Below are 25,101 nucleotides of genomic sequence, written 5' to 3'. Positions count from 1 at the left end.
TCGCAATCATGGGAGTGTTTCGCAGTCGTCGAGAAGGGATTTGCAGAGATATTTGCTCGAGAAGCGCAGGACAGTCTATAGCACCGTTAAGAATGTCAAATACAAATAGACGTTGCATTTTTACACGCCTGACAGTCAGCGGTTCTAAACTTATCAGTTGGCAGCGAAAATTGTAGCAATTTTGAAACCAAACAAAAATCCTACAGAACCTTCTAGCTTGCATTCATTAATCAGAATACTTCTTGAAAAAGTTATTTGGAACAGTTGGTTAAATAGTTTATGGCATTTAATAAAAAAGCTTTTTTCTATCTCCTAGGGTAGCCTAACATTGAAAACCTAGATAAACGAAATGAATATAATGTTTGAATGAAACTAATAAAGAAATTAAAAAAATAAAAATACTCAGAGATCGGCCTTTCGGACTCAACGGATGTTCATCGATACTTACGGGGAACATCGTGACTCATGCCGATGTTGTGTCCAATCATATGCGCCATCGTTCCCGCGAGCAGATGCGGCTCGTACGTATTGATATCTACACTAATACCGACGGCTTTTGCTGTGCAGGCGGAATCCGGCACGGCCATTCCCGCCTCACCACCGGCGAACGTTTCGCCACTGCAAGAAGAAGGAAAGAAGATTGAGTACATTAGAGCTTTTTGTTGAAAGCCAGTCAATCACGATTTGAAATACTTACGTTAGCAGCTGCGTCGTGTCCTTATCTATTTTATATAAATTTCTAGTTGTATAATCATTAAAATTAGATATTGCTTTACTAATATCCTGTCCACCATCAATCTTCGCCTGGTTCAGGCCTTGCCACGTCTCAATATATACAACCGATACGCGTGTGTTGACCGTACGAAAGTACTGAAAGCGAGAATTGAAAGATAATAATTAGTACAAAAGAAACTCTTGATAAACGTTTGATAATATTGAGTTCTCTGTTATTGTCAGTGTAAATGTCATACTATAGTTTCTCAACCACTGAAAGAAAGTTTTAAAAAAAAATCCAGCTGTACATAATGAAGAATTATTATAGTAGTTGGCAACACTGTCTGGATAACTCATATAAAAGTAGGGACGCTCCGATACTTCCGATATATCGGAATATCGATATTTTGCTTTCGATTTTCGATATTTTGGTATCGATATTTACTATTCAATATATCGGTGATATCGATATTTCCTTCCAATATATCGTAAATTAATATATGGAAAACAATTGTAGGGTTTTAGCATTAGCACAAGCATAAGCATTAAGTACTCGTAGGTGGTACAGCCCTAGACCGCTGTATCAGGGTTGCCTCGTCAGTTACCATAAACAAAGATTTGAGACAAATCTGCCTCTTAGACGAAATTGATGCATTTTTCAGCAGTCAAGAATTGCCTTGGCCATGTCCTTGAAAAAGCTGAGGGATAGGAAAGAATAATTGACTGGATACCTGTTTACAGGTACTCGCCTGATTGCTACGCAGAATCTACGTACACACAAATTGTTTTACGTACGCCCAGATAGCCGTAGCGGTAAACGCGCAGCTATTCAGCAAGACCATGCTGAGGGTCGTGGGTTCGAATCCCACCGGTCGAGGATCTTTTCGGGTTGGAAATTTTCTCGATTCCCAGGGCATAGAGTATCTTCGTACCTGCCACACGATATACGCATGCAAAAATGGTCATTGGCAAAGTAAACTCTCAGTGAATAACTGTGGAAATGCTCATAGGAACACTAAGCTGAGAAGCAGGCTCTGTCCCAGTGGGGACGTAACGCCAGAAAGAAGAAGACGTATATGTTAATTGTTAATTAATTCTGTCATTCTCTGGTTGTGTATACGAGAGTTGCAGAGACCTACTTGCTATAAGTGAAAACAATTGTAGGATTTTCTCCAAATATAATTCATTTCTTGTATATAAAAAAGCAGTTTCCGTTCGAATTGCACTAGAATGTACCTTAACAGAAAATGTTCATGTTAATGTCGATGAAAACAGCAAGAATCTAGAGTATTTAAAGATTTTTTGTTGAATTTTAGCAAACTAAACGGCAAGACACTAAACGATATAGGAATCTTGCTCCATTGAAATATTTCATATAATATTACGATATATCGATATTTTGAATCAATATATCGGTGGTATCGATACTTTGATTCGATAATCATATCGAATCAAATATCGGAAATCTCGGAAACATCCAGATATTACAAACCCTTCTAAAATCTTGAATGGCATTATTTGAGAGCTCTCAAATCATGCTTCAGTGTTGCCGAATATCTGTATTTTGACATCTAGTCGTAGATTTGTTCCAAAACAGGATTACTATCTTAATTTTTTACGACCGATTCTTCTATGACCCCATATTATAATCATAGTAACATTTGTGAAAGGAGTTATAAGTGTACGTTAGTCGACAGCCTGACACCAAGCACGATTCCCTGTGCCATGATTTTGCATCATTTGGTGCATTATCCGCGTCGTGTCCCAAGAGTCTTCTCATATCGGGACCTAGGTCCGCTTTCAGGAAACGGTCCATGGTTTATCGCAGCTCATCCATTTTCAATTTTCCATCGGTTGACCGCCGTCATCCGCCGAATTCAACACTCCCATATCAACAACATCGCAGATAATCAAGTTATTATCGGCGCCCAATCTCGCTAATTGGCCCAGGACCGGATCCTGTATTCCAGCTGGGGGAAAGCAGCGTAATGCCAGTCAATAGCTAGGCACCTCGTGTTCAAATAATGCTCTGCTGTGTACATGTATCGGTATCGGGATGGACAATTCCGTTCGTGGAAGAAGGCGTTCGACTGGGCCGGTAGACCGATCCCGGACATCCGAGAATCCACCGACACGAAAAGTAGCATGGGCGTGAATAAGTTTTTTATCATAGTTGGGTGAGAGATCTCAAAAGTTTATTCACAAATTTTACTGAAAAACTTTGGTTCATCTTTGAAAGACATCTACATTTTTTTCAGAAAAATGTCATTTCTGACGAGAGAAGAATCAGTGAAGCATTTCTAAGAGGGAACTGAAGTTGAAGCCTGAGTTTATTGACTGTGATGATGTGTAATAATGAAGATATGTTCAAGGAGGTAAGGTAACATTCCTATGATCATACTTAATTACAGAAGTGATGAGACGGCAATTACACAAGTCAAAACAAGCCCGATAAAGCATAAAACCGATAGAGGAATGAAAAAGATAATTTGCTTTCTCTCGCCGTACCTCTTGACTCGCTTATTCTTTCAACAAACTAGTGACATGAATTTCGTCAAATTAACAGCTGGATTTTTCACTTTTAGGGATTTCTTTATTCTTTAAAAATCTACGTATTTTTTTGCCAAGTACTTAAGTACAGGGGATAAGTAAAATGATTGAGATAGGCGAAATTTTGCCTAAACTCAAATGCTTTTAACGTTATGCAAAAATGGATGCATTCGAAACTGTCTGTTTTTTTTTTCAATGTTCACCCGATCAGTGGATTACAACAAAGTTGTAGCACAATTATATCAATATTTGTGACAAACATCAAATTTTGTTTCATTTTTGTTAGAATCACTTTGGAATGATGGTCGGTTCAGAATCTTTTCGTAATGGACATTTCCTTGACTTCCCTGGGCATAGAGTATCATCATACCTGCCACACGATATACAAATGCGAAAATGGCAAGTTTGGCAAAGGAAACTTTCAGTTAATAACTGTGGACGTGCTCATTGAACACTTAGCTGAGCAGCATGCTTTGTCTCAGTGTCGCCAAGAAGAAGAAGAAGAAGAAGAAGAAGAAGAGCCAAAATTATAACATATTTTGTAAGAAAAAAAAACGCGCTAACTGAATAACAAAATCTGTTACAGTAATCCACTGATCGGGCACTATTGAAATGACATTTATGTATTGACTTTTTTGTATAGAGGATCTCAAAATTAGCACTTTGATCAGAAACTCCAATGATTGTTTTACAATTTCAAGAAACGATAAAATTTCTCAAACAATTCCGACAAGACTTGGCTATTAACTATTTTTTAACTATCCTTTCAAAGACCAGCTAAAAATTGAAATAGAAGAAGAAATCTAAAAATTACTATACGATGTTTTTTTAAGTTACCAAGATCGTAATACGACCAGAGTGGTACCACAAACATAAATGCGCATTTTTCAAAAACGGTTACACCAAATCGCTTCATGTTTCCATAACAGACTCTCATGTTTCGAAAATAGAATAACCAAAAAGAAGACAATAAAAATCTATAGCCTGAGATTTTTAAGTGGGTCATGGCTACGCGTCGGTTCCCCAAAGAATTTCGGATAATCTTCGGATCCAGATTATTATTAATCAAAATCGACGCAGATTCTAAGTTAAGAAAGGTTTTTAGAGAAATTGTGTAAAATGATACAAAAATAATCGTTAATGTCATAAATAAAAAAATAAATAAATATTTTGTTGTTGTAAAACAATGATGCCACTAGTAGAGGGGTTAAACGAATAAGTTGATGTATTTTTTTCAGAAATCCATTTTTTTCTTTTTTGCGTTATGTCATTTGAATTTTTGACTACCAGCTTAAAGGGACCTTCCTTTACCTAGTGGTAAAGTCCGCGGCTGAAGGGTGTCTGGGTTCAATTACCGATCGGTTCAGGATCTTTTTGTAGTGGAAAACTTTTTTGTTTCTCTGGGCATGGAGTATCATCGTGCCTGCCATTCAGGCTCAGGAACAAAATGTCGAAAGATAAAACGTCGAAAGACAGAACGTTGAATGCTGAAACGCCAAAATGGGGCAAAACGTTAAAAGGACGAAACTTCGAAAGGAAAAAAAAATTCAACGGCGATTTGGAATTGCTTTCCTGATTGTTTTCCGTATCGTGGCAAATGAAATGTGCGTTTGGCACATGGTGAATTATTTATTCTTTCGGAAGAGACATTTCATTTTCTTCCAATTTTCTCTTTTCGACGTTTTGCCTCTGCAACGTTTTGTCCTTTCGACATTTTGGCATTCGACTTTTTGACATGTGACGTTTTGGAATTCGATATTTTATCTTTCGATGTTTTGTCAACCAACAAGCTGCCAAGCACACTCTGTCTGCACTCTGTGATTGCACAGTGATCCAGAAAGCAGTTTTACGCGGAAAGATGCACTTTGCCAAGCCATCATCAAGACGGAAGAGTCCAAGTACTCGGAAGTCTTGAAGGCGATGCACAGCGACGCGAAGCTCGCAGATCTAGGAGCCGACGTACGCAGTGTCAGACGCACTCGTACAGGTGAAATGATCCTCGAGCTTAAGCGCGACAAGGAGCGCAAGGGCGCAGCCTACAAAAGTTTGGCGGAAGAGGTCCTTGGCGAGGGTGTCGAGGTGAGGGCTCTAACGCAGGCAGTGACTCTGAAGGTGATGAATCTTGACGGGATCACTGATGCAGAAGAGCTCGTCACGGCACTGCGGCAACAGTGCGAGGTACAGGTGCCCACCGCTGCCGTTCGGCTACGGAAAGGTCCGGCAGGAACTCAGGTGGCCTTAGTACAGCTACCTTTGGCGGACGCTAATAAGTCCACTAAGGTAGGATAGATCAAGGTAGGTTGGTCAGTATGCTCATTGACCATACACGAGCAACCGGTGATCTGCTTCAGGTGTAGGGAACCAGGACACAAGTTCTGGGGCTGTAAAGGCTCTGATAGGACCAAGTTGTGTAGGCGATGTGGTTAGAAAGGTTATAAGGCACTAGGCTGCAAGAACCCTCCCAAATGTTTGATTTGTTCCGGGAAGTCTGTGAACAACAAGCATCCAACGGGAGGCTCATGGTGCCCGACCTTCAAAAGAGCCATAATTGAAAAGTCACAGTGCAGGTAACGCAGCTGAACCTGAACCACTGTGACGCAGCTCAGCAATTGCTGTATCAGGCAGTTGCTGAGTGTGGGACGGATATCGCCATCATATCGGACCCATGCCGAGTACCCGCCGGCAACGGCAACTGGGTCGTGGATGGATCCGGAAAAATGGCGGCGATATGAACGACGGGTAAATACCCCGTCCATGAGTAGGTGTCTACTACCTACGAGGGCTTCGTGATCGCCAAGGTAAATGGGGTCCTCTTCTGTAGCTGCTATGCGCCTTCGAGTTGGTCGACCGAGCGGTTCACGCATATGCTGGACTGTATGATGACCGTGCTGCCTTCGCCCTGGCCAGTAGTAATAGCGGGTGACTTCAAGGCCAGTGGAATGGGGAAGCCGTATCACGAACCAGCGGGGTCAAATCCTGCTAGAAGCACTGGCCGTGCTAGATGTCGAGCTGGCTAATGTTGGTACCAAAAGTACTTTTAGCCGAAACGGAGCGGAGTCGATTATCGACGTTACGTTTTGTAGTCCTGGCCTAACGAGTAGTTCGAACTGGAGGGTAGACACCTGGCGGTTCGCTACAGTATCGACTACAACAACAGCAGGCAGCGAGTAGAGGAAGCGGAATCGATCGAAAAAGTGGAATTGACTGCAGCCCACTCGATCGCAATTGTGGAGGAGTGGATGAGCTCCAGGAAACAGGAATTGGCTCACCACAAAACTGAGGCGGTTGTTGTCAACAACCGAAAATCGGTGCAGCAAGCGGTGATCAGTGTAGGCGACTGCACGATCACTTCGAAGCGCTCCATCAACACTTGGGGGTGATGATCGACGATAAGCTTACCTTCGGTAGCCACGTTGATTATGCCTGCAAGAGAGCCTCCACAGCTATTGTGGCACTGTCCTTGATGATATTCATAGCTCTGCGGTGTACGCCAGTAAGTGTAAGCTTCTGGCCAGTGTCGTCCATACTGAGGTATGGTGGCCCGGCTTGGGGCACGACTTTAAGAACCGACAGCTACTGTAGCAAGCTAGAGAGTACTTATAGGCTTATATGCCTGAGGGTTGCGAGCGTATACCGTACCGTGTCACACGATGCACTCTGCGTCATCACCGGTATGGTGCCTATTGGTATCCTTATCATGGAGGACATAGAGCTTCGAAAGGTGCGGCACAAGAGGCATACGCAGGACTGCCAGACTGACCTCTATGGTCAAATGGCAGCGTGCGTGGGACAGTTCCACCAAGGGAGTGTGGACTCACTGGTTGATTCCGAGGGTAGATATCTGGGTCAATAGGCGCCATGGGGAACTAACATTCCACCTGACACAGGTCCTTTCGGATCATGGTTGCTTTAGAGTATCTACACCGTTTCGGTCATGCGGGTTTTTCCGAATGTCCAGTTTGTTCGTGTGCCCGCGTTTCCGCACAATGCGTGACCGCATGTTTGCCACATGCGATGGGGACACGACTCCGGACAATCTGGTTCAGAGGATGTGTGAAGACGAGCTTGGCTGGAATGCCGTTTCATCGGCTATCACCCATATCGTCTTGGAACTACAAAGGAGGTGGCGAGTGGACTCGAGGAGTGGTTAGTGCAGACGCTAAGCAACAGGTGGTCCAAGGGTTCGCAGTCGGCTACGTAGGTCATACCGGTGCCCTTCGGTCGAAATCGACCCTTACAGCGATTAAGTGGCCGCGGGGAGAACATCGTGGCAGCGCTGCTGTCGTGGCGCCGGTCTACTGGGTTGGATACTAGCCTCTGGTTGTTCGGGGCAGGTGGAGGCCCCTTCGACAGCAATCCCAGTTGGTGCTAGCTGATAGGGCCTGAGCCTTCAGTTGGTCAAATTGCGGAGCCCGCAGTATCAGTTCTTAATACCTGCGGAGCAGCTGGGCGCGGGCGTTGTGGTTGACCCTGCTCGTCTTCAGTGGGCAATGGAAGGTAAGGGCCACCTGGGAAGCTGGCAAAGCGCCAGCATGCTACCTTGGTGGACCCCCCTAAGCGTGTCATCGATGTTCGTTGCTGCATGGCTACGCAGCTAACCTGGAGGATGCGATGTGCAATAGCCCCTCTCTGAAGCAATGCCTTCTTGGTGGTCCCGGAGAGACGAAGGGTTTGGCGGCAATGGAAATGGTTTAGTGGGTCGGGGGTGTAGTCCTGTTTACTGCTTGCATGTAGTAAATGGTCCCCAACCCCACACTCCTGGACCATGGTGCGGGGTCTGTAGAGCAGATTATCCCCCCATTGCTAAGGAAGAAAAAAATAGAGCCCTCCCCCTCCCCCAAATGATACACGTCATACTTGATCGACCTGGTTTTTGATAGTGCCGCAGCAATGTTATTATTACATACCTTATAATGCGCATTAAACCAGTGCTTATCATTGAATTGACTGTGCCACAGTCTGGAGCGCGGAGAACATCATCGAGTTCATGGGTTTGAATCTCTATCATAAATAAGGAAGCAAAAATGTATGCAAAGCAGCTACGGATGTATGAGAGAGTGAGAGAGTAGAAAACACATTTTTGTTTTTGTTTTGCTCTTCATTGAGCGAAGCGTAACGCTTATTTTGACAGTAAAATGATACGTTTCTGAAAGGTTAGCATTGAAGCAGCCCGATATTTCACCAAACCCTGCTTTTGGGCTGCACTACCAGCAGCTATATGTCTTCTAAGCATTTAATGACTTGCCTTGTAGGTACATATAGTGCTAGAAAAATGCTGTTTTAACTGCTTATTGGTTACTTGGGTAGAATCCGAAATGATTTCGGAACAGGACGTGATAAAACAAAATCGATTGTATTAAAAAAATGGGATTTTTTTTTCAAATAAACTCCCAATACCTTTTTTGAAGAAGCTCGTAAAGCATTTCTACAGAAAATACTTTTCCGGAAAATTACTAGAAGAATCCCTGGAATACTTTGTTGGGTAATACCTGCCAAGAGTAGTGCTTATAGATGTTTTTAGTGGATTCCGTATCAAGTATTTTTTTAACTTCTGAGATAGCTTTGGCAGTTTATGATAGAGCTGCACAGATCTGACAAAGCCAGTTTGATGTGATTTCTGCAAGAGTTCCATAAGATTTTTTTTTGATGATCATCAGATTCCATTTCCAAAAAAATCAGTAAAATTTGAAGAGAATGTTTTTTTAAGTAGTTGATGGAATTCATGCAGTTCTTCATAGCTGAGTTCCGAGAGTTATCAGGAGCAATTTAAAAAAGAATAACCCCGGTAACATTGATAGTTGAATAACAGCTTATTCAGCTGAAAAGAAGCTGAAGCTGAAGCATTTTAGCTGAACAAGCTACCAATGTTACTTGGGAATACTTGATTTCTTAGGATGCCTGAAAATAACTTTACAAGGAACAAAAGAAAAAAAAATATTGAAGTGATTTCTAAAAATTAACATGAGCGTAGATGCCTATACAATTCATAATTGCTACTATGTGATTGACCTGAACAAATGTGCTTTATACAAAGAACTAGCTGACGTAACCTGTTTATTCGTTTACCATCTTCAGTGCACAATTTTGAGAATTTCAAACGTCCAAACTTTACGTTCATCGGATAAGGGAAGGAATGTTAATGTGACATCCATTGTTACTGAAGACCGAATTTACCTCTGCATTTTCATGGTTATTACGGAAACGAGTTTCTGTTAGAGGGAATGATTCAAAAACTGCACAATCTGGATTATCATCGACAGAAAATCACCTTAAATTTTGCGACTAACTACACACATAGACTAATTTAAAAATTATAATACATCACTAAATCACTTCGCGAGACTTTTTTTTCGCACCCACATGACGCGATCCCAATGTCACCCTTAGTACCCAATGTTATCCCGCACGACGGTGTTGGACAATGCATCTACAACTTTTTCCGTTTTACATGCAAAATAGCCAATTTTGGAAACTTTTTAGATTTTCCATACAAAATAGTCAAATTGGGTTGACTTATATCTGAGTTATATCGGAAAAGACTTGATTTTTATCGTATACTTTTGAGTAATTTTGCTATGCGTGTGATCAAAAGTGATAACGATTTGAATAAGGTGAATTTTTTGATGAAAAATTATAAGCATAAAGCATTAGAATAGATGACCGCACAATTCGTAGTTGCTATTCCGTGATTGATAAGCACAATTGAAGTTATACAGAGATTTCATGAACGGCGCCGGCCACGGCCTTACGGTCATCGGGGAAGGGAAGGAATGTTAGTTAGACAACCGTTGTTACTAGAGACCGAGATCATCTCTGCATCTCCACAATTGTCATGAAAAGGATATTGGGCTAGTGGGATAAGGTATAGATCTGGGAGTCACCTTTAGTTGGTGATGCGATCCACGATATATGCACGCCTAACCGGATTCGCGATATTATTCGATAAACGCATTGTACGCCGAACAAGTGTTCATCGCTCGCCCTCGCAAGAGCAAGCGATACGATCAAAGGATCAAATTACTACCAACGCGATCCGCGACACTGTTCTATCGTGCTACGCGAGAGACGCGCAACACAATTGATCCTGCGAGACGGCCAAAAGATCAAACAATACTAACTCGTTCCCCCCAAGACTGACAATTTTGTATGGAGAATCGAAAAAGTTGCAAAAGTTTTATTTAATACTGTAACTATGAACGCTGAAGACAATCTTTCAAAAAATCATTCTTTCATAGTATACCAGTTGATTTTTAATTCAGTATGACAAGGGGCGGGCATTGCTCCCCTTGGCCATGTCCATGCAAAGTAGTGGAACCAATTTCGCAAAGTGAAATTTTGGCTGTCCGTCCTCTGCGCCTGTATGGACCTCTACGATAGCTGTCGTCGCTGCAGTAGGCCCAATTATGAAAATCAAATACCTTGGACATTTTGTCGATGAACTGGAAAGTTTGATACGAAGAGTGGGAGGCACCACCACCATGCACCTCTAGGAGGACCAAAACGGGCCGGTCGACGATGGACGATGTCGCAAATAATTTCGTATGGTGCAGAACTGGGCCCAGTTGGCACTCGTCGGCCATGCGGTTGGAATTCGATGAAAATTGAAAATTAGGTTTGCTGCTGGGCTAATAAAGTTATGAGCTTTGCGGCATACCATGTGCACTGCGCTGCGATAGGCTTGCTAATTTGGATAATTTGTTTTCTGATGAGAGGAATTTGCGACAGGCCGACTGGAGTGGGCAGTTTTGGTAGAAGTGTGGAATTTTCGACGCAGGACAGTGTGCCGTTAACGTGTGTGTGTCTTGTTGGTGAGCGCAATCATTGAGGAAAAAATGACTGTACCCAAAATTAGGAGCCCTGATCAAATGGAACTAATCCGAGATTCATGGCATTCTTCCTCGTCCACGATAGCATCTTATTCCAGACAAGGGAGTACTACTAATTAAATGCCTCATGTTGGCACGAGGCGTTCATCGATGGAGGCAACCCATTATCATCCAACGATGACCGGCCGTTTGCACTTCAAATCTCGTTCTTTTTCATTACCAGAAGATAGGTGCCATAAACGGAATCATTGGGAAGATGAGCCCAGCCACTGTGCAGCTAGTTTTGCTTTTATTGAACGGGCTGCTTATTAGTTGCCGTGATGAGACTTTATTAGGGTACTTTTGGCTGCGTTTATTAGCTTGGGCTTACTCCGTTCACCAACACAATTCCTCTCGAGAGGTATTGGAGACATAAATATTAGACTGACGTTCAATTCATGCTGCTGAGAACATAAGCTTGACTGTTCGCGCTATATTGACCCGTTGTTGGTACTCTAGTTATGCCAGATTATGTACATGTTTAAGCCGTTCTTTTATATGGAACCAATCAGACGTCTCTCTAAAGCTCCAGTGCTGGTGATGTATTATTTTTTGAGTAACAATGACGCCTGTCACGTCAGAATGTTTGCCAGGATTCCATTCGGGTAGACCTTTTGATCAAAATATATACAAGTATAAACGTCCCCCATGACCATCTGCAGATGCGGGAGCGGTAGTCTTAAGGCTACTAACTCTGTCACTGCTTGCTCCTTACATTGAGCCATAAGCTACATATTATGGACAGACACTTTTTCAACACTCACGATCGATGTTACGAATGATGTGTTGCCTTTGATATAAAATTTTCACTATTTGCGCACCGTGATGAAATGTGAAACCGAGCGGCTTATTATGATCAGTGCTACGAATTATCATGTAGCATGGAACTTTTATTTTATTTAGTTTACATTTAAACAGATAACACTGAATCAACAATTTCACGCCACAATACTCGGTTCGAACCAATCGGATTCGAAGCAAACACCATCTTTGAAGGGTTGTTGTCCGGCATTGTTGAAACATGCCCTGCCCATCGTATCTTTCCAGCTTTGGCCACCTTAGGGATACTTTTCCTGCACACCGCCAAAGATCGCTCTAAGCAATGTTCGAAGACTCCAAGTACTTCTAGGTCCTTCTCGAGTATCGTCCACGTTTTATGCCCATAGAGGACTATCGGTCTTGTACATGGTAAACTGCTTCGCGGCTAAAAATGGGTGAACCAACGTGCGATGTTCGTTTTTTGTGCAATTTCGCCGCGTCGCGAGTCGCTTCGATATAGTGCGCATCTATGCCCTCCGCTGTGTGTATTATGCACGCTATTAAAAATCTAGTTGCGACGCGGCGAAATTGGCCAAAAATTAAACTTTGCACTTAGGTTAACCCAAACGCGGAGAAGTATACATTTGCAACGAAGGTGAATCTTGCTTGACCACGGCTTATTGTGGAGGCCATAGTAGGCCCGACTTTTATTGATAATGTGCCTCCGTATTTCAGCACAGCAAGAATCCAAAGTAGACGAACTCGTCAACCACCTCAAACGTACCCCGTCTATCGTTATACTGCTTTCTAGGCGGGCCCTGTCGCCCTCGGATCCACCTACTAGCATGCACTTTATCTTGGACGCATTCACCACCAATCCAACTTTTGCTGCCTCGCATTTTAGGTGAATGTTCAGGTCTGCCACTTTTTCAAATGTTCGGCCGACAATCATCCGCGAAACAAACAAATGGAAAACGCACCCCCAGATGCTAAGCTCGACTCTCCGCATAATACTTTCTAGCGCGATATTGACAATAGGCACGAAAGTCTATTACCTTTTCGTAGTTCCCGGCGGGATTTAAACGAACTGAAATGTTCGCCTGAAATCTTCACACGATTTTGCGCACCTTCCATCGTTGCTCCTATTAGTCTTGTGAGTTTCCCGAGAAAGCTTTATTCTAACGAATATTTTTTTCAAAAACGATACAGAGATTTGTTCTCAGTGGCACATCAAGATCTTCAAGTATTCAGGCGAGCCTTGGATGCTTGAGGTATAATGCTGGAGTACCTATTCGGTTCAAGACTCCATTATGAGACTACATACACCGTTGGCTAGTAACACCGGAAAAAGGTCGTCAGGGGAACCGTAAATCATCCTCCAACCGTAATCGCTGCACCAACTAGTCTACGAGTCAATCAGAAGAGCTCGAAAAGCAGCAGCGAAGATTGAGTCGTCGTAGAGCAACAAAATGCACATGTGCGTCCAGTAGAAGTAGGGCTTTGATGTGAGACCAGCCCTGATAATGACTATGCGTCGTCGCACAGAAATCTGTGCAAAGCCCCGGCGAGATTTTCATCCGCCAATTGGGCAAAACGAGTAATCACAGAGACACCGTAGAAATGTCGTAGTGAGCAGCGTTTTTGACGACATTCAGCTCCAACAGCGAACTGGCAGAACAGCTAAAGGCTGAGACTGAAGAAGTGCATGAGCACAGCCCACCTCCGACGAAGTTGCATGATGTAGTTCCGGAGGAGATCGAGGCTCAGGAGCAGTAGGGAATGTATTTTGCTGGTCACGCTTAATGTGAGTTCCACATTGTACCAACACACCAGGCTGAAGCTTTTTTGTGCCCTTCTATAATAAAAAAATACTTCATTATGACACTATTACAGCACAGAGGGGCTCGCAATGCGTGTAAAGAGGCTACGCTTAGAGGTTGGCAGCAGGAATAGGATAGCTCTACTAATGGTAGATGGACCCATCGGCTAATACCAAATCCATCAGATTGGTATGAAAGAATCCATGGGGACGTGAACTTCCGCCTGATGCAGTTTCTGTCAGGACATGATTTCTTTGGGAAGTAACTACACAGGTTCGGGCAAGCGGAATTTTTACGAATTGTTGTGGGAGATTCCGGACAATGTTATCCGGAGAATATGTGGAGATTCCTAGTGCTTGGAAGCATTAACCTTTACGATCACGACTCCTTACAGGGTATTTTCAAAAAGCTGCCATTACGTCACTCTCCATCAGATTTTTTTGAAATCACCCTCAGTTGACTTTAAAAAGGTACAAGTTATTTGTCACAAATGGACAAAGCTGAATTCGAAACCATGCTGGAGATATTCTTGGTTGTAAGGGTCACAGGGGTGCCAAATTAAATAAATGAGATTGTTTTTTATGTACTGCACTTACAAATTAACATTTTCATGTAAAACGTAGGATAATGATCAATTGTCATAATTTAAACATAATTTGAATTAGTGGACCGTTCCGGAACACCATTGTTGATTGCACCAGGGCCCCTTTGAGGACATTTTCATTTCATGTCCAAAACATACCGTGCGACGTCTCAATCTTCATGAATTCGAGAGAACTCATCAATAAATGAAGAATAAACCCGGTACGAACAGGTGGTGTTACTCCAGAGCTCCTGGCACAGGTTTTACGAGGGCCATTTCCGTTTTGCGTCCAATCCTGGAAACCATAACGCAGATATAACGTTATGTGATGCCTACATGCGCAATGTTTCACTTATAAGATGTCGCGAAAAGGCTTTATACGTCCAAAAGTAGAGGCGATATATGTGCATATTTTATATGATAAAAATGACATATAATGTGAGTGCAAGAATTTTATTACGAAAGAATCTATCTTATGCGACTTGATTTTCGATAACAACATGTATTTGATAGCTGCTACGGAGTTTTGCGACTCACTTTGTACGGGTTTATGGAACGAAACGACTCGAGATGAATGAACTCAGAATGTAGCGTTTTATGAGGAAACTCGTCAACCAAATCATCTCATCCGCCGTTTAGTGCGGGTGTGGTGTAATTTGTAAAAATAAACGACTTTGCACGTTCATTCTCATACGATTTCTGGTCGTCTGGGAAAACATACCGTGCGAAGTCTTAATCTTCATGAATTCGAAAGAACTCGTCAATAAATATAGACATACTCGATACGAACAGATATGGCCACTTCTAAGCACCTAGAAAAGGTTTCACTTGGGCTTCGTTGAGGACACTCCCGGTTTGTGTCCAAAATATACCCTTACCTGATAGGGAGACTTACGGCTTCGGCACCATTCGACTATTATCGGCAACCAAATTTCAAACGCTAAATACACAGTATTTTCTATCAAAACACGTCAGTGGAAACATTCAGATGATTCTTTGTTCTGCCGCTTCCCGCTGGCGAGATTTCCGAGACTAAACAAATGATATCGCCGGAGATGCCATCAATTCAAATGAGCACGCCTCAAAATGCAACAAAATACTGAGAACATTTGGTAGTGGAAATGCATTGGATGGTCGACAATAAAAAATGTAAAAGTGCAAACATTGACAAGCCTTCATATTTGATTGCATAACTGTTATTGATTGATAACTGTTATTAAACACTAAATTAATATGCGAATCAAAAACTATGGTGAAATATGTACTTTTGCTTCGAAAAAATCATTTCGCCCTTATGAATCGTTCAATATACATTTTTCGACATCAAGCCAAGTAAATATTTCCAAAAAGGAATCATCAGATTTTGCAAATTAGTTCATTATTTTGTTTTCTACTAATACACTGAACTTTTACTGAACTATTATTACTTTTTTCAAAGCTTCAGAACAAAAATCTCATCGCTATGGTAAATATTCGAAATTAAATTCAAAAATTTAAGATGGTCCCCTTAGACACACTGCATGACGAGTGTTTTGGGAAAAGACAAAAATTTCATTGCCAATCATTTGCTATTGTTTCATTCAAGGCAGTGAAAAGTTTTCAGGGACAAACTAGTGTGATCATAAATTTATAGTTTGATATAAGTTTGATAAATCACTTGACTATGACAGCATAAATGGAAGTTGTAGCATGGAAGTTGCTTCTCAAATCTCACGAACCCTTGTTGATTGGTACCTGAAATAAAATAGTCTAATCAGGTTATTCTTCTTCTTCTTTCTGGCGTTACGTCCCCACTGGGACAGAGCCTGCTTCTCAGCTTAATGTTCTTATGAGCACTTCCACAGTTATTCACTGAGAGCTTACTATGCCAATGACCATTTTTGCATGTGTACATCGTGTGGCAGGTACGAAGATACTCTATGCCCTGGGAAGTCGAGAAAATTTCCAACCTGAAAAGATCCTCGACCGGTGGGATTCGAACCCACGACCCTCAGCTTGGTCATGCTGAATAGCTGCGCGTTTACCGCTACGGCTATCTGGGCCCCAGGTTATTACCAAAAACTATTCCGGCAAACTTTATGTTACAATTTTGTTGACGGAAAACTCCTATACCAAATGACTATGAAGTGTTTTCTACAACAGTGGCAAACAACCACCACACTCTATTCATTCATATAAATTGATAAGTCGGCATTTAGAGCATACCTAAAAAATAATAATTTACTCAAAACATTTGCTTATTTGTTTTTTCAGAATATGTTTGAAAAGAGTTTATATTATGACATACATGTAACATGAATATGACATATTGAGACTGTTTATTTGTCGTACATGTCTAAAACAACCGAAATAAGACATATAACCAAGCACATGTTTTGATAAACATAAGAAGACAAATATAAAACATAATATGGTTGAAACATAGTAAACATAATAAGAACATTTTCAGCAAAATGAAGGATTTGTATTGCAAAACAAATTATATGCCTTAGTAGAACATCTCCATTCGAGTTCAATATTAAAAGGTTTAACAAAACAAAATTGCGACTTACGTGAGACATGACATGTTTCAAAAACTTTCTAGCAATCATTTTAGGACAAACTGTGTATTTTTAAATTTGGATTTATGTTTTCGGTGTTACTTGGGCAAGATACACAAATTCTTCCACCACTTCAAATTTTTCACCACCTAGCACCATTTCACCACGTCCGAACCCCGTTGACCATCAGCAATCATGTACTTTGTTTTTGTGGTGTTGATCGTAAGTCCGATCCTCGCTGTCTCCCTCTTGAAAGGCACGAACGCCTCTTTCACTGCTCGACGGTTAATCCCGATGATGTCGATATCGTCCGCAAAGCCAAGGCGCATATGGGAAAGTGTGATAATGATACCGTTTTTCTGCACACCGGCTTTCCTGATAGCACCTTTGAACGCTATGTGAAACAGCAAGTTACTCTGTTTCAATCCATCTGAGTTTACGAACGATGACAAAATTTCGTCCACCACCCGCACACATGGTTTCGATCCATCAAGCGTTGCAGTCTAATCAGCTTTGCCGGAAAGTCATGTTCGAACATAATTTGCCACAACTCGTTTATCTTCACTGAATCGTACGCTGCTTTGACATCTACAAACAGATGATGAGTCAGTTGTACTCCCGGAAATTTATCTAGGATTTGACGCAGGATAAACATTTGATCCGTCGTTGATCGGCCCTCTCGAAAACCAACTTGTTATTCGCCGACAAAGGACTTCTCCTGAATTCCTGACGTGATTTTTTAACGCACTCCAATCGATGCTCTTTCTTGTACAACGCGTAAAATGGGACCATTCAACCAACTAGTGTTCTTTCTCCCATATTCTCGGAATGGTTCTCGGTGAAGGAGTTCGTGCAGATGCTCACTTCCGTGAGCTCGTCCTTCCCAGTAGCCTTGTTATTCTTTAGCCCATTGATAGCTTTCTTTACCTCATCTAGCATTGGGGGTTCCACAGACTGTCCATCGTCATTGATTTGAGTTCTGCTTCCAGATCTACTTCCGAAATATACCCTGCGGCAGCTAAATCTTCATGAATCCAAAAGAATGTGTCAATAGACCAAAGAAAATAATTTGGATATCAACAAATGACGATGTTCGTCTATTCACACGTATTTTCGAATTCTTATAGATTAGGACGTTGCACGGTATGTTTTGATCCTTAAAAGGAAAAGTATCAATACACGCAAATGCGGGACCTGTTCTAGGTGCTTTGAAGTGATCACATTAGTTGAAACGGCATCTTTTGGACATCGGAAATGTCCCCGGAGAAGCTCTGATGGAACCCGTATCAATTGCTGAGTGGTCACATCAGTCGATCCCGAGTTAATCTCTCATTTATTCACATGTTCTTTCGATTTCCTGAAAATTGTCGCACCGTATGTTTTGGACATAAAACGGAAATGTCCCCAAAGCAGCCTGGCGGAACCGGCAACATTGCTTGCTGAAGGATTTGATTTTGAAAACAGTCTTCAACAAAATTCTAACTGATTAATGTATCTAAAGCATCAGCATAATACTAAATCTGAAGGACACATGAGCCAAAGTTATAACTGATTGAACGATTTCCTTGGTTTTCCCATAATAATTCCCATACAAACTTTGAACGGCCTGTGCAATCTCATTCAAATGATCCAAAATTTTGGAAGGATACTCAGAATCTGAACTACAATCGAATGGGAAAGCATGGGAAACACTCACTCAGTTTTTGCGTTTTCCTCACTCGCTTCCTAGCACAATCGGGAGCGAGAAAGCCGTTTCTTTAACCAAGCCGAACGTTTTACTTTCCAGTGCCCATTCTGCTTCTTCGGCGAGCACTAAGCGAAACAAAAAACGGTAACTGATTGAGTCGCTACCGATTCTGAAAGCCGAAAGCAGTCGAATACAATACCATTGTTTACATTCTGATCCCGTTCGAGTGGCATTCGGGTTTGAGTGCTGATGAGCGTTCACTGACTGGCAATCCACACCACCGAATGATTCAGTGAGTGAGAATCCGCTAAGTCAGTTCAATGCATTCGGCGAATGGATGATAAATGCGTTCACTCGTGCCTCGCTGATATAAGTGTATTGGTATTCACTTCTCTTCGTGTTCCTTCCGATTCTCACTTTTACACAATCGATTTGGACGCTTTCATGCTACACTCCACCCAGTACGGTTCAGCTATCACTGAATGTTCGGTAGCAGCAGATTTTTTGCTATTTTTTATCGGTGGCGTTCAGGTGAGTGAGTGAATTTTCCCATGCTTATAAATAGGTCGATGGGCCGTTTGCCATTTGGCCGAATTATGAACAATTGTAAGTTCACTTGACAACAATGCTAAGGTGCAAGGTTCAGAGGTGCCACTAATATTGTAATTTTAATTAACAACGCAGCGGCATGGGCCAATTGTGGATGAAAATCGTCCGAACGGTTGGTTTGACGAGGAGTGTCAGACGGTTTTGGACGAGAAGAAATCAGCGCGGGCGATTATGTTGCAGCAAGGCAACCTTAAAAACGTGGAACGGTATACACAGAAGCGAAGACAGCAAACCCATCTGTTCCGGGATAAAAAGCGTCGCCTGGAAGGGTTGGAGTGCGAAGAAATGGAGCAGCTGTATCGTTCTCAAGAAACGCGTAAAATCTGCAAGAAACTCAATGCATTCCGCAAAGGATATGTGCTGCGAGCCGGAATGTGTCGGGTTAAGGATGGAGGTATCTTGACGGACGAACGTGAGGTGATTGAAAAGTGGAAGCAACATTACGATGAACACCTAAATGGCGCAGAGGAGGAATACCAAGGCAGCAGGACAAATGGCTTCATCAGAACGGCGGATGTCTCTCTTGCCAACTCCCACAATAGGTGAAGTTAAGGATGCTATCAAACTGCTCAAGAACAACAAAGCAGCTGGAATGTATGGTATTGGAGCGAAACTTATTAAAATGGGCCTGGATAGATTGGCTATTTGTCTGCACCGATTGATAGCCAGGATCCGAGATGCAGAACAGCTACTGGAGGAGTGGAAGAAGGGAGTAATATACCCAACACACAAAAAGGGTGACAAGTTAGAATGTGAGAACTATCGAGCGATCACCATTCTTAACGCAGCCTGTAAAGTGGTTTCCCAGATCATCTTTCGCTGTCTCTCGCCGCTAGCAAGCAGATTTGTGGGAAGTTATCAAGCTGGTTTTGTGGACGAGCGATCGACAACAGACCGAATGTTATGTTGCGGTGGATCCTCCAAAAGTGTCGCGAATGTCAAGTCTCTACGCACCACCTTTTCATCGATATCAAAGCGACCTATGATACCATCTATGGAGCTATGGAAAATTATGGACGTCAAATCATCAGTCAAATCTGTATAATATGTTACTGAAATTTCTACAAGGAACTTAAATATGTATCACTCGTTTAGGTTTGTACACAAATTTCTGCATTACAACCATTTTTTTTTTGTAATAATAGCCTTTTTATTCGATTGGATGAAAAAAAAAAACATGGACAAATTTCACAAGAAAATCGAACTTTCAATTTAACAGTTATTTCTAACTGGATGATATCAGGTATCCAAGATAGTTGATAGATTACTATTATCAAGCGATTTGGGACATATTTGAGGTTTTGTCCGACCTTTGTCTGAAGGCCCGCCACTGTGCGACGTGTGCTTAGGACGATCTTCGGCGGAGTATGTGAGAACGACGTTCGGAAGAAAAGAATGAACCGCGAGCTTGCGCAACTCTACGGTGAATCGAGTATCCCGAAAGTCGCCAAAGCTGGAAGGGTACGATGGGCGGCGTACGTTGTGAGAATGCCGAACAGCAATCCCGAAAAAATGGTGTTCGCCTCGAATCCTGCCGGTACAAGACGAAGAGGAGCGTGACGAGCTAGGTGGTTTGGGCGATCGAGAAACTGGAAGCTAGCTGCCATGGACCGAGTTAATTGGCGTAACATTGTGCCGCAGGTTATGTCTTGAAGAATGTAGCGCCATCAAAAGTAAGGGAGTTTAATTATTGCCATTGCTCTTGCTGATACACAATAATGTATTTTTCATTCTTTTGATCATATCAGCTGTTCGTATGAGTAAAACTTATTATCACAGTTGACAATATTAATTCTATTTTTTCTCAAGAGATTTAATCTTCCTTGAAAAAAAGGCTATTCTGTCAATTGATAATGTTAGAGCAATCATAGGCACTATACACTTCTCTGCGTGAAGTGGCCGATAGAGATGTTGAAAAAATCATACTGGGAACATTTGCTGACGAACCATAAGATGTAGAAATTGTGGGGTTGTTTGGTAAAGATACATTAATTTTATTATTCTAAAAGAACATAATATTCCACAGGTTTAAATGCATAAGCAAAAATTTTATAATCTGATCTTTTATACAATAAGTATCACCTTTATGAAAAAACAGCATATTTATTCACCTTTATGATCAAATTTCTCTTGCTAAATCTCCGGTCTTCATGTCTTCATGAGGTGTTAATGTAATTAATTGGATATTTGAAGACGAAAAGAAGGTTAATATGAATCTGACCGTTTCAGGAAATTGTAGCAAGCACAGTTGTGCTGCTTTGTACTGAAATAATTATCTGAAATTGATGGTTTGGACGACTAGGTATGGCTTTGGAACAAGTGTGCATTGATACTTTGAAATCAAGCTATAGGGCATTTCTCTCAATATCGTATACTGCGAAAAGCATCTTCGTTTTCGAAGACAGGTAAGTGGAAGGAGATTTATGACAGCTAGTTCAACGAGCACTAATGAGCTTAATTGGTTCGTCTTTGTTTATGAGTTGGCCAGCATCCGTCGAAGCTCCTTTCGGATCCAATTTCATCCATATTATCGCCGTTGATTGAATGGATTGTTTCTGTCGCAGAAAAATACACAGTTTCCAAACTGTCATTCTAATTTGACATAAAACTAAGAACCGCTTGAGTCGCCTCGGGGGCTGGATAATTAATCGTATGATTTATTCTCCACAAAGCGAGTACCTTCACCCGAAGAGATTTTGCAGGGGGAAACAGATAACAACGGCAGCTACGAAACTTTATTTATCACCGAGTTTGGGTCTTGCCCGGAGGCACTGACTGACGGTAGAAAGAGATAATGTTAATCACAGAACAACAGTTTGATCGTCTTGGAGTAGTAACCCGAGCAGAAGAAAATAACTACTGAATACCAAATTGAGGTATTCCATACCAGATAATTTCCAATACTTACAACCTGAATGAGGTATGAATGAGCCCTGCATAAGAGGTAAAATACCTCAAATAATACCTCAAGCATATTCTACGAACACCAAACTGATAACTTGATCAGGTATTGCAATACCTCAATAATACTTGATGGATTTTCGTATGAAAATGAATTTTTTTAATTGTAGTTCAATACCTCCAGCAGATCTCAATAGCTTTTTAATACCTCAATGAAGTATTTTTAATTGTTTTAAAGATTTTTTTCAATACCATTATAATACCAAATTGAGGTATTGACAACTGAACAATACCTAATTTTGGTATGATACCAAAAAATGGTATGCATAAGTTATTGGGGAGTTATTTGTTCCTCCTTGGGAACGGAATCATAATATGTATGAATGAAAATCATGTTAGCTGTGTCTGTATTAAAGTGTTTCTTCACGGAAATTTTTACGCACTATTTTTGTACTTCTCTAATGGAAGGATTTTATGTAAACATTTTCTCTAGTTACCTCTGAAATTATTAAAAAAATGAATTTTGTTACTACTTATTTTTGAAACATCCGCTAAACAAAAGTTCAATGCAAAATCTCGAATTTCTTTGAATAATCATAGTGCAAGAGCTACTGAACAACTTTGCCGAAGATGTCATCTTTCTAAATGGTCAGGCTTCTGAGATATTTGCAAAACGAAAGTTTCATGCACACTACCGCAGTCTGGTTGCGGGATTCCATATCTGAATGAGCACCGTCTGTCAGCCCTTGGTATCCGAACAACTCTGTTGAAGATGGCTTTTCTATGCACAATCTAGATCACGAGGCATTTCATCTTGATCATATTACAGAAATTCGCGCGACAGCCGAATAGTTAATTAGAGAACTCAATATTATCTGCTTATCATAAAATCATTAAAGTAAAGTAATAGCTTTGCACTTACCAGATCGGCAATGTTCGCCACCTGGATGGCGTCGTGCACTACCTCGGCCCGGGTGCTCCCGTTGCGCTTCTGGAACATCGACCGGTCGATGACGAGCGCCGTCTCGATGTACTTGGTCGTCTCGCTGACGTCCCTCCGGTAGCGCCCGGCGCCGTTCGCGTCCTGCTGATCGGCCACCAGACCCGAATGGTGGTTCTGCCGCTGGTTTCGCTGGTGCCTCGCCCAGTTCTCCATGTTGCCGGAATTAGCACAGCCCTTGTTTGATTTTGTACGTGCCTCGAAAATAACATGTGGATGTTTCTGCTGGAACGAGCCGGGTAGGGGAGCGTGGGGATTTGCGATGCGTTGGGATTAGGATTAGGATTAGGAGAGGAAGTGGTTGAATGGTTAAGGGAGGAAAAAAGACACGAGAAAGAAACAAACACGGGTCGGGGTAAGTGAAATGAACTTGGTAATAGAATTCTGTATATATTTTTTTTAATGTGATTACCATTACAATCTAATGGATGATACGCCTTCGGATGAAATGATTGGTCAATTCGGAAATGTATTCACATAGTCAGGATCTAAACACTTGTTAACCCATTAATGTCCAAGGTATTCTACAATTTAACACAAGTCCCTAAATTGTTGTAAATAGTTATCTTCTCAGTAGAGTTTTCAAATTTCCCGGGATTTGATTTCCCGGGAAACGGGAAATAAATTTGCCATTTCCCGGGAAATCCCGGGATCCCGGGAAATTTGCAAAAACGTGAAAATGAAGCAAATTTGATGATTTTTTTTAATTATATTATTTTATTATATTATTTTATTTTATACCAGTAAACTTGTATGGTACCTACATTCTCTTTTTTGTAAGTAATATTTTTATGTTTCTCAAAAAATCCATTGATTTCGTTGTGTACGCTAGGCTTCAGAACAACACAAATTACGATATTGAGTCCATGTGAAGATTATTCTTGGCAAATCGTATGAAGTTCAACTAATATGTACAGGACGGACTCGATTATCCGGGATTCGATTATCATGAGTCTGTTCTTTGATATTCTTGGTTTTGAGATTTTATGCATACATTTGAGATAACTTGGTACCGTCAAGCTACCATTCACCGTGCATTTAAGAAAAAAATAAACTTCAAAAAATTACATAACTTTTCCAAATAATTTTAAGCGTACTAGAATACCACTACGTAGCGTGCAATTATATAATAGTTCAGGGAAAAATCTAAAACTAATGATAGATAACAAAAAAATACTCAAAAATTATGTTTGACAATGGCATGTTAAGGTCGCTTCGTACCGTTCTATGTCACCATTTACCGTGCACACTAGTGCACCATTCACCGTGCGTATAGTTTTCGCCATGATTTAATTTTGTATCGTGAAGAAACGTTGTGGATGGAGCAACTATGTTGCTAGTAGAGTCCGCACTTATTTTTAAGAGTATTTAAATCTTCATTTACGATGAAAACCATAAAAAGTATAAAAATAGCTAAAAAATATTTTTTCATCAAAATCGTTATAGAAGGTTTGACTGTATTGTCCAAACCATTCCACATTCACTCAAAAACTAAATATGAAGTAGTTTAATGACGACATAACAATAAATCTAATATTAGCGAATAATTTCATGCCTTTTACAGTAATGCACGGTAATAGGAACCATATATATATTGAAAAGGAACCATTCACCGTGCATTTGTGTTTTGACTGAAACACAATAAAAAATTCTAATTTGCATGAAATCTCATTGCTCATACGATAAAATACATCTAACTAGAAGTATCCACAGTGAAAACTTGTTGAAATTTTGAAAAATTCCATGCTCTATCGTTAAAATGAAAAATGTGTATTTATCAAATAGAATTCACATGATTTTGACTACATAAACTAGGGTTTTCAAAATGCTTTGTGACTATAACTACTTCATTTCATCAGTTTATCTTATTTTGCTGACAAAAGAATAATTTAAGAAAATTATATGAATATTCTGTAGGAATTTGTATATGTGCACGGTGAATGGAGGCCGCACGGTGACTGGTGACTCAACGGTATTGCGATATACAATATGAATGGTTTTGCAGCTTTGGGTGTAAGTTAAAAAGGGGGTTTGAAAAATAGGTTTTTTGTATGCCGGTCAAAATAATTTCTT

The 25,101-nt window shown here is 41.1% G+C and overlaps 1 protein-coding gene across 9 annotated transcripts in view; it reads right to left on the bottom strand.

Moving 5' to 3' along the window:
- The window catches only part of LOC5569251 (disintegrin and metalloproteinase domain-containing protein 12), a 1,070,169-nt gene that overhangs the window by 162,595 nt on the left and 882,473 nt on the right, over window positions 1-25,101 (bottom strand). For all 9 annotated transcript variants that reach the window (XM_021845745.1, XM_021845753.1, XM_021845751.1 and 6 more), the window contains exons 8-10: window positions 22,951-23,250; window positions 698-870; window positions 449-618 (exon numbers count right to left, since the gene is read on the bottom strand). In XM_021845745.1, the coding sequence (XP_021701437.1) occupies window positions 449-618; window positions 698-870; window positions 22,951-23,250 (643 nt within the window). The remainder of the gene's footprint in view (window positions 1-448; window positions 619-697; window positions 871-22,950; window positions 23,251-25,101) is intronic.

The sequence above is a fragment of the Aedes aegypti genome, chromosome 1 (genome assembly GCF_002204515.2).
Source record: "Aedes aegypti strain LVP_AGWG chromosome 1, AaegL5.0 Primary Assembly, whole genome shotgun sequence".
Taxonomy (NCBI): domain Eukaryota; kingdom Metazoa; phylum Arthropoda; class Insecta; order Diptera; family Culicidae; genus Aedes; species Aedes aegypti.
Note: the sequence above shows the minus strand (reverse complement) of the source record. Positions and strands in the feature narration are given on the sequence as shown.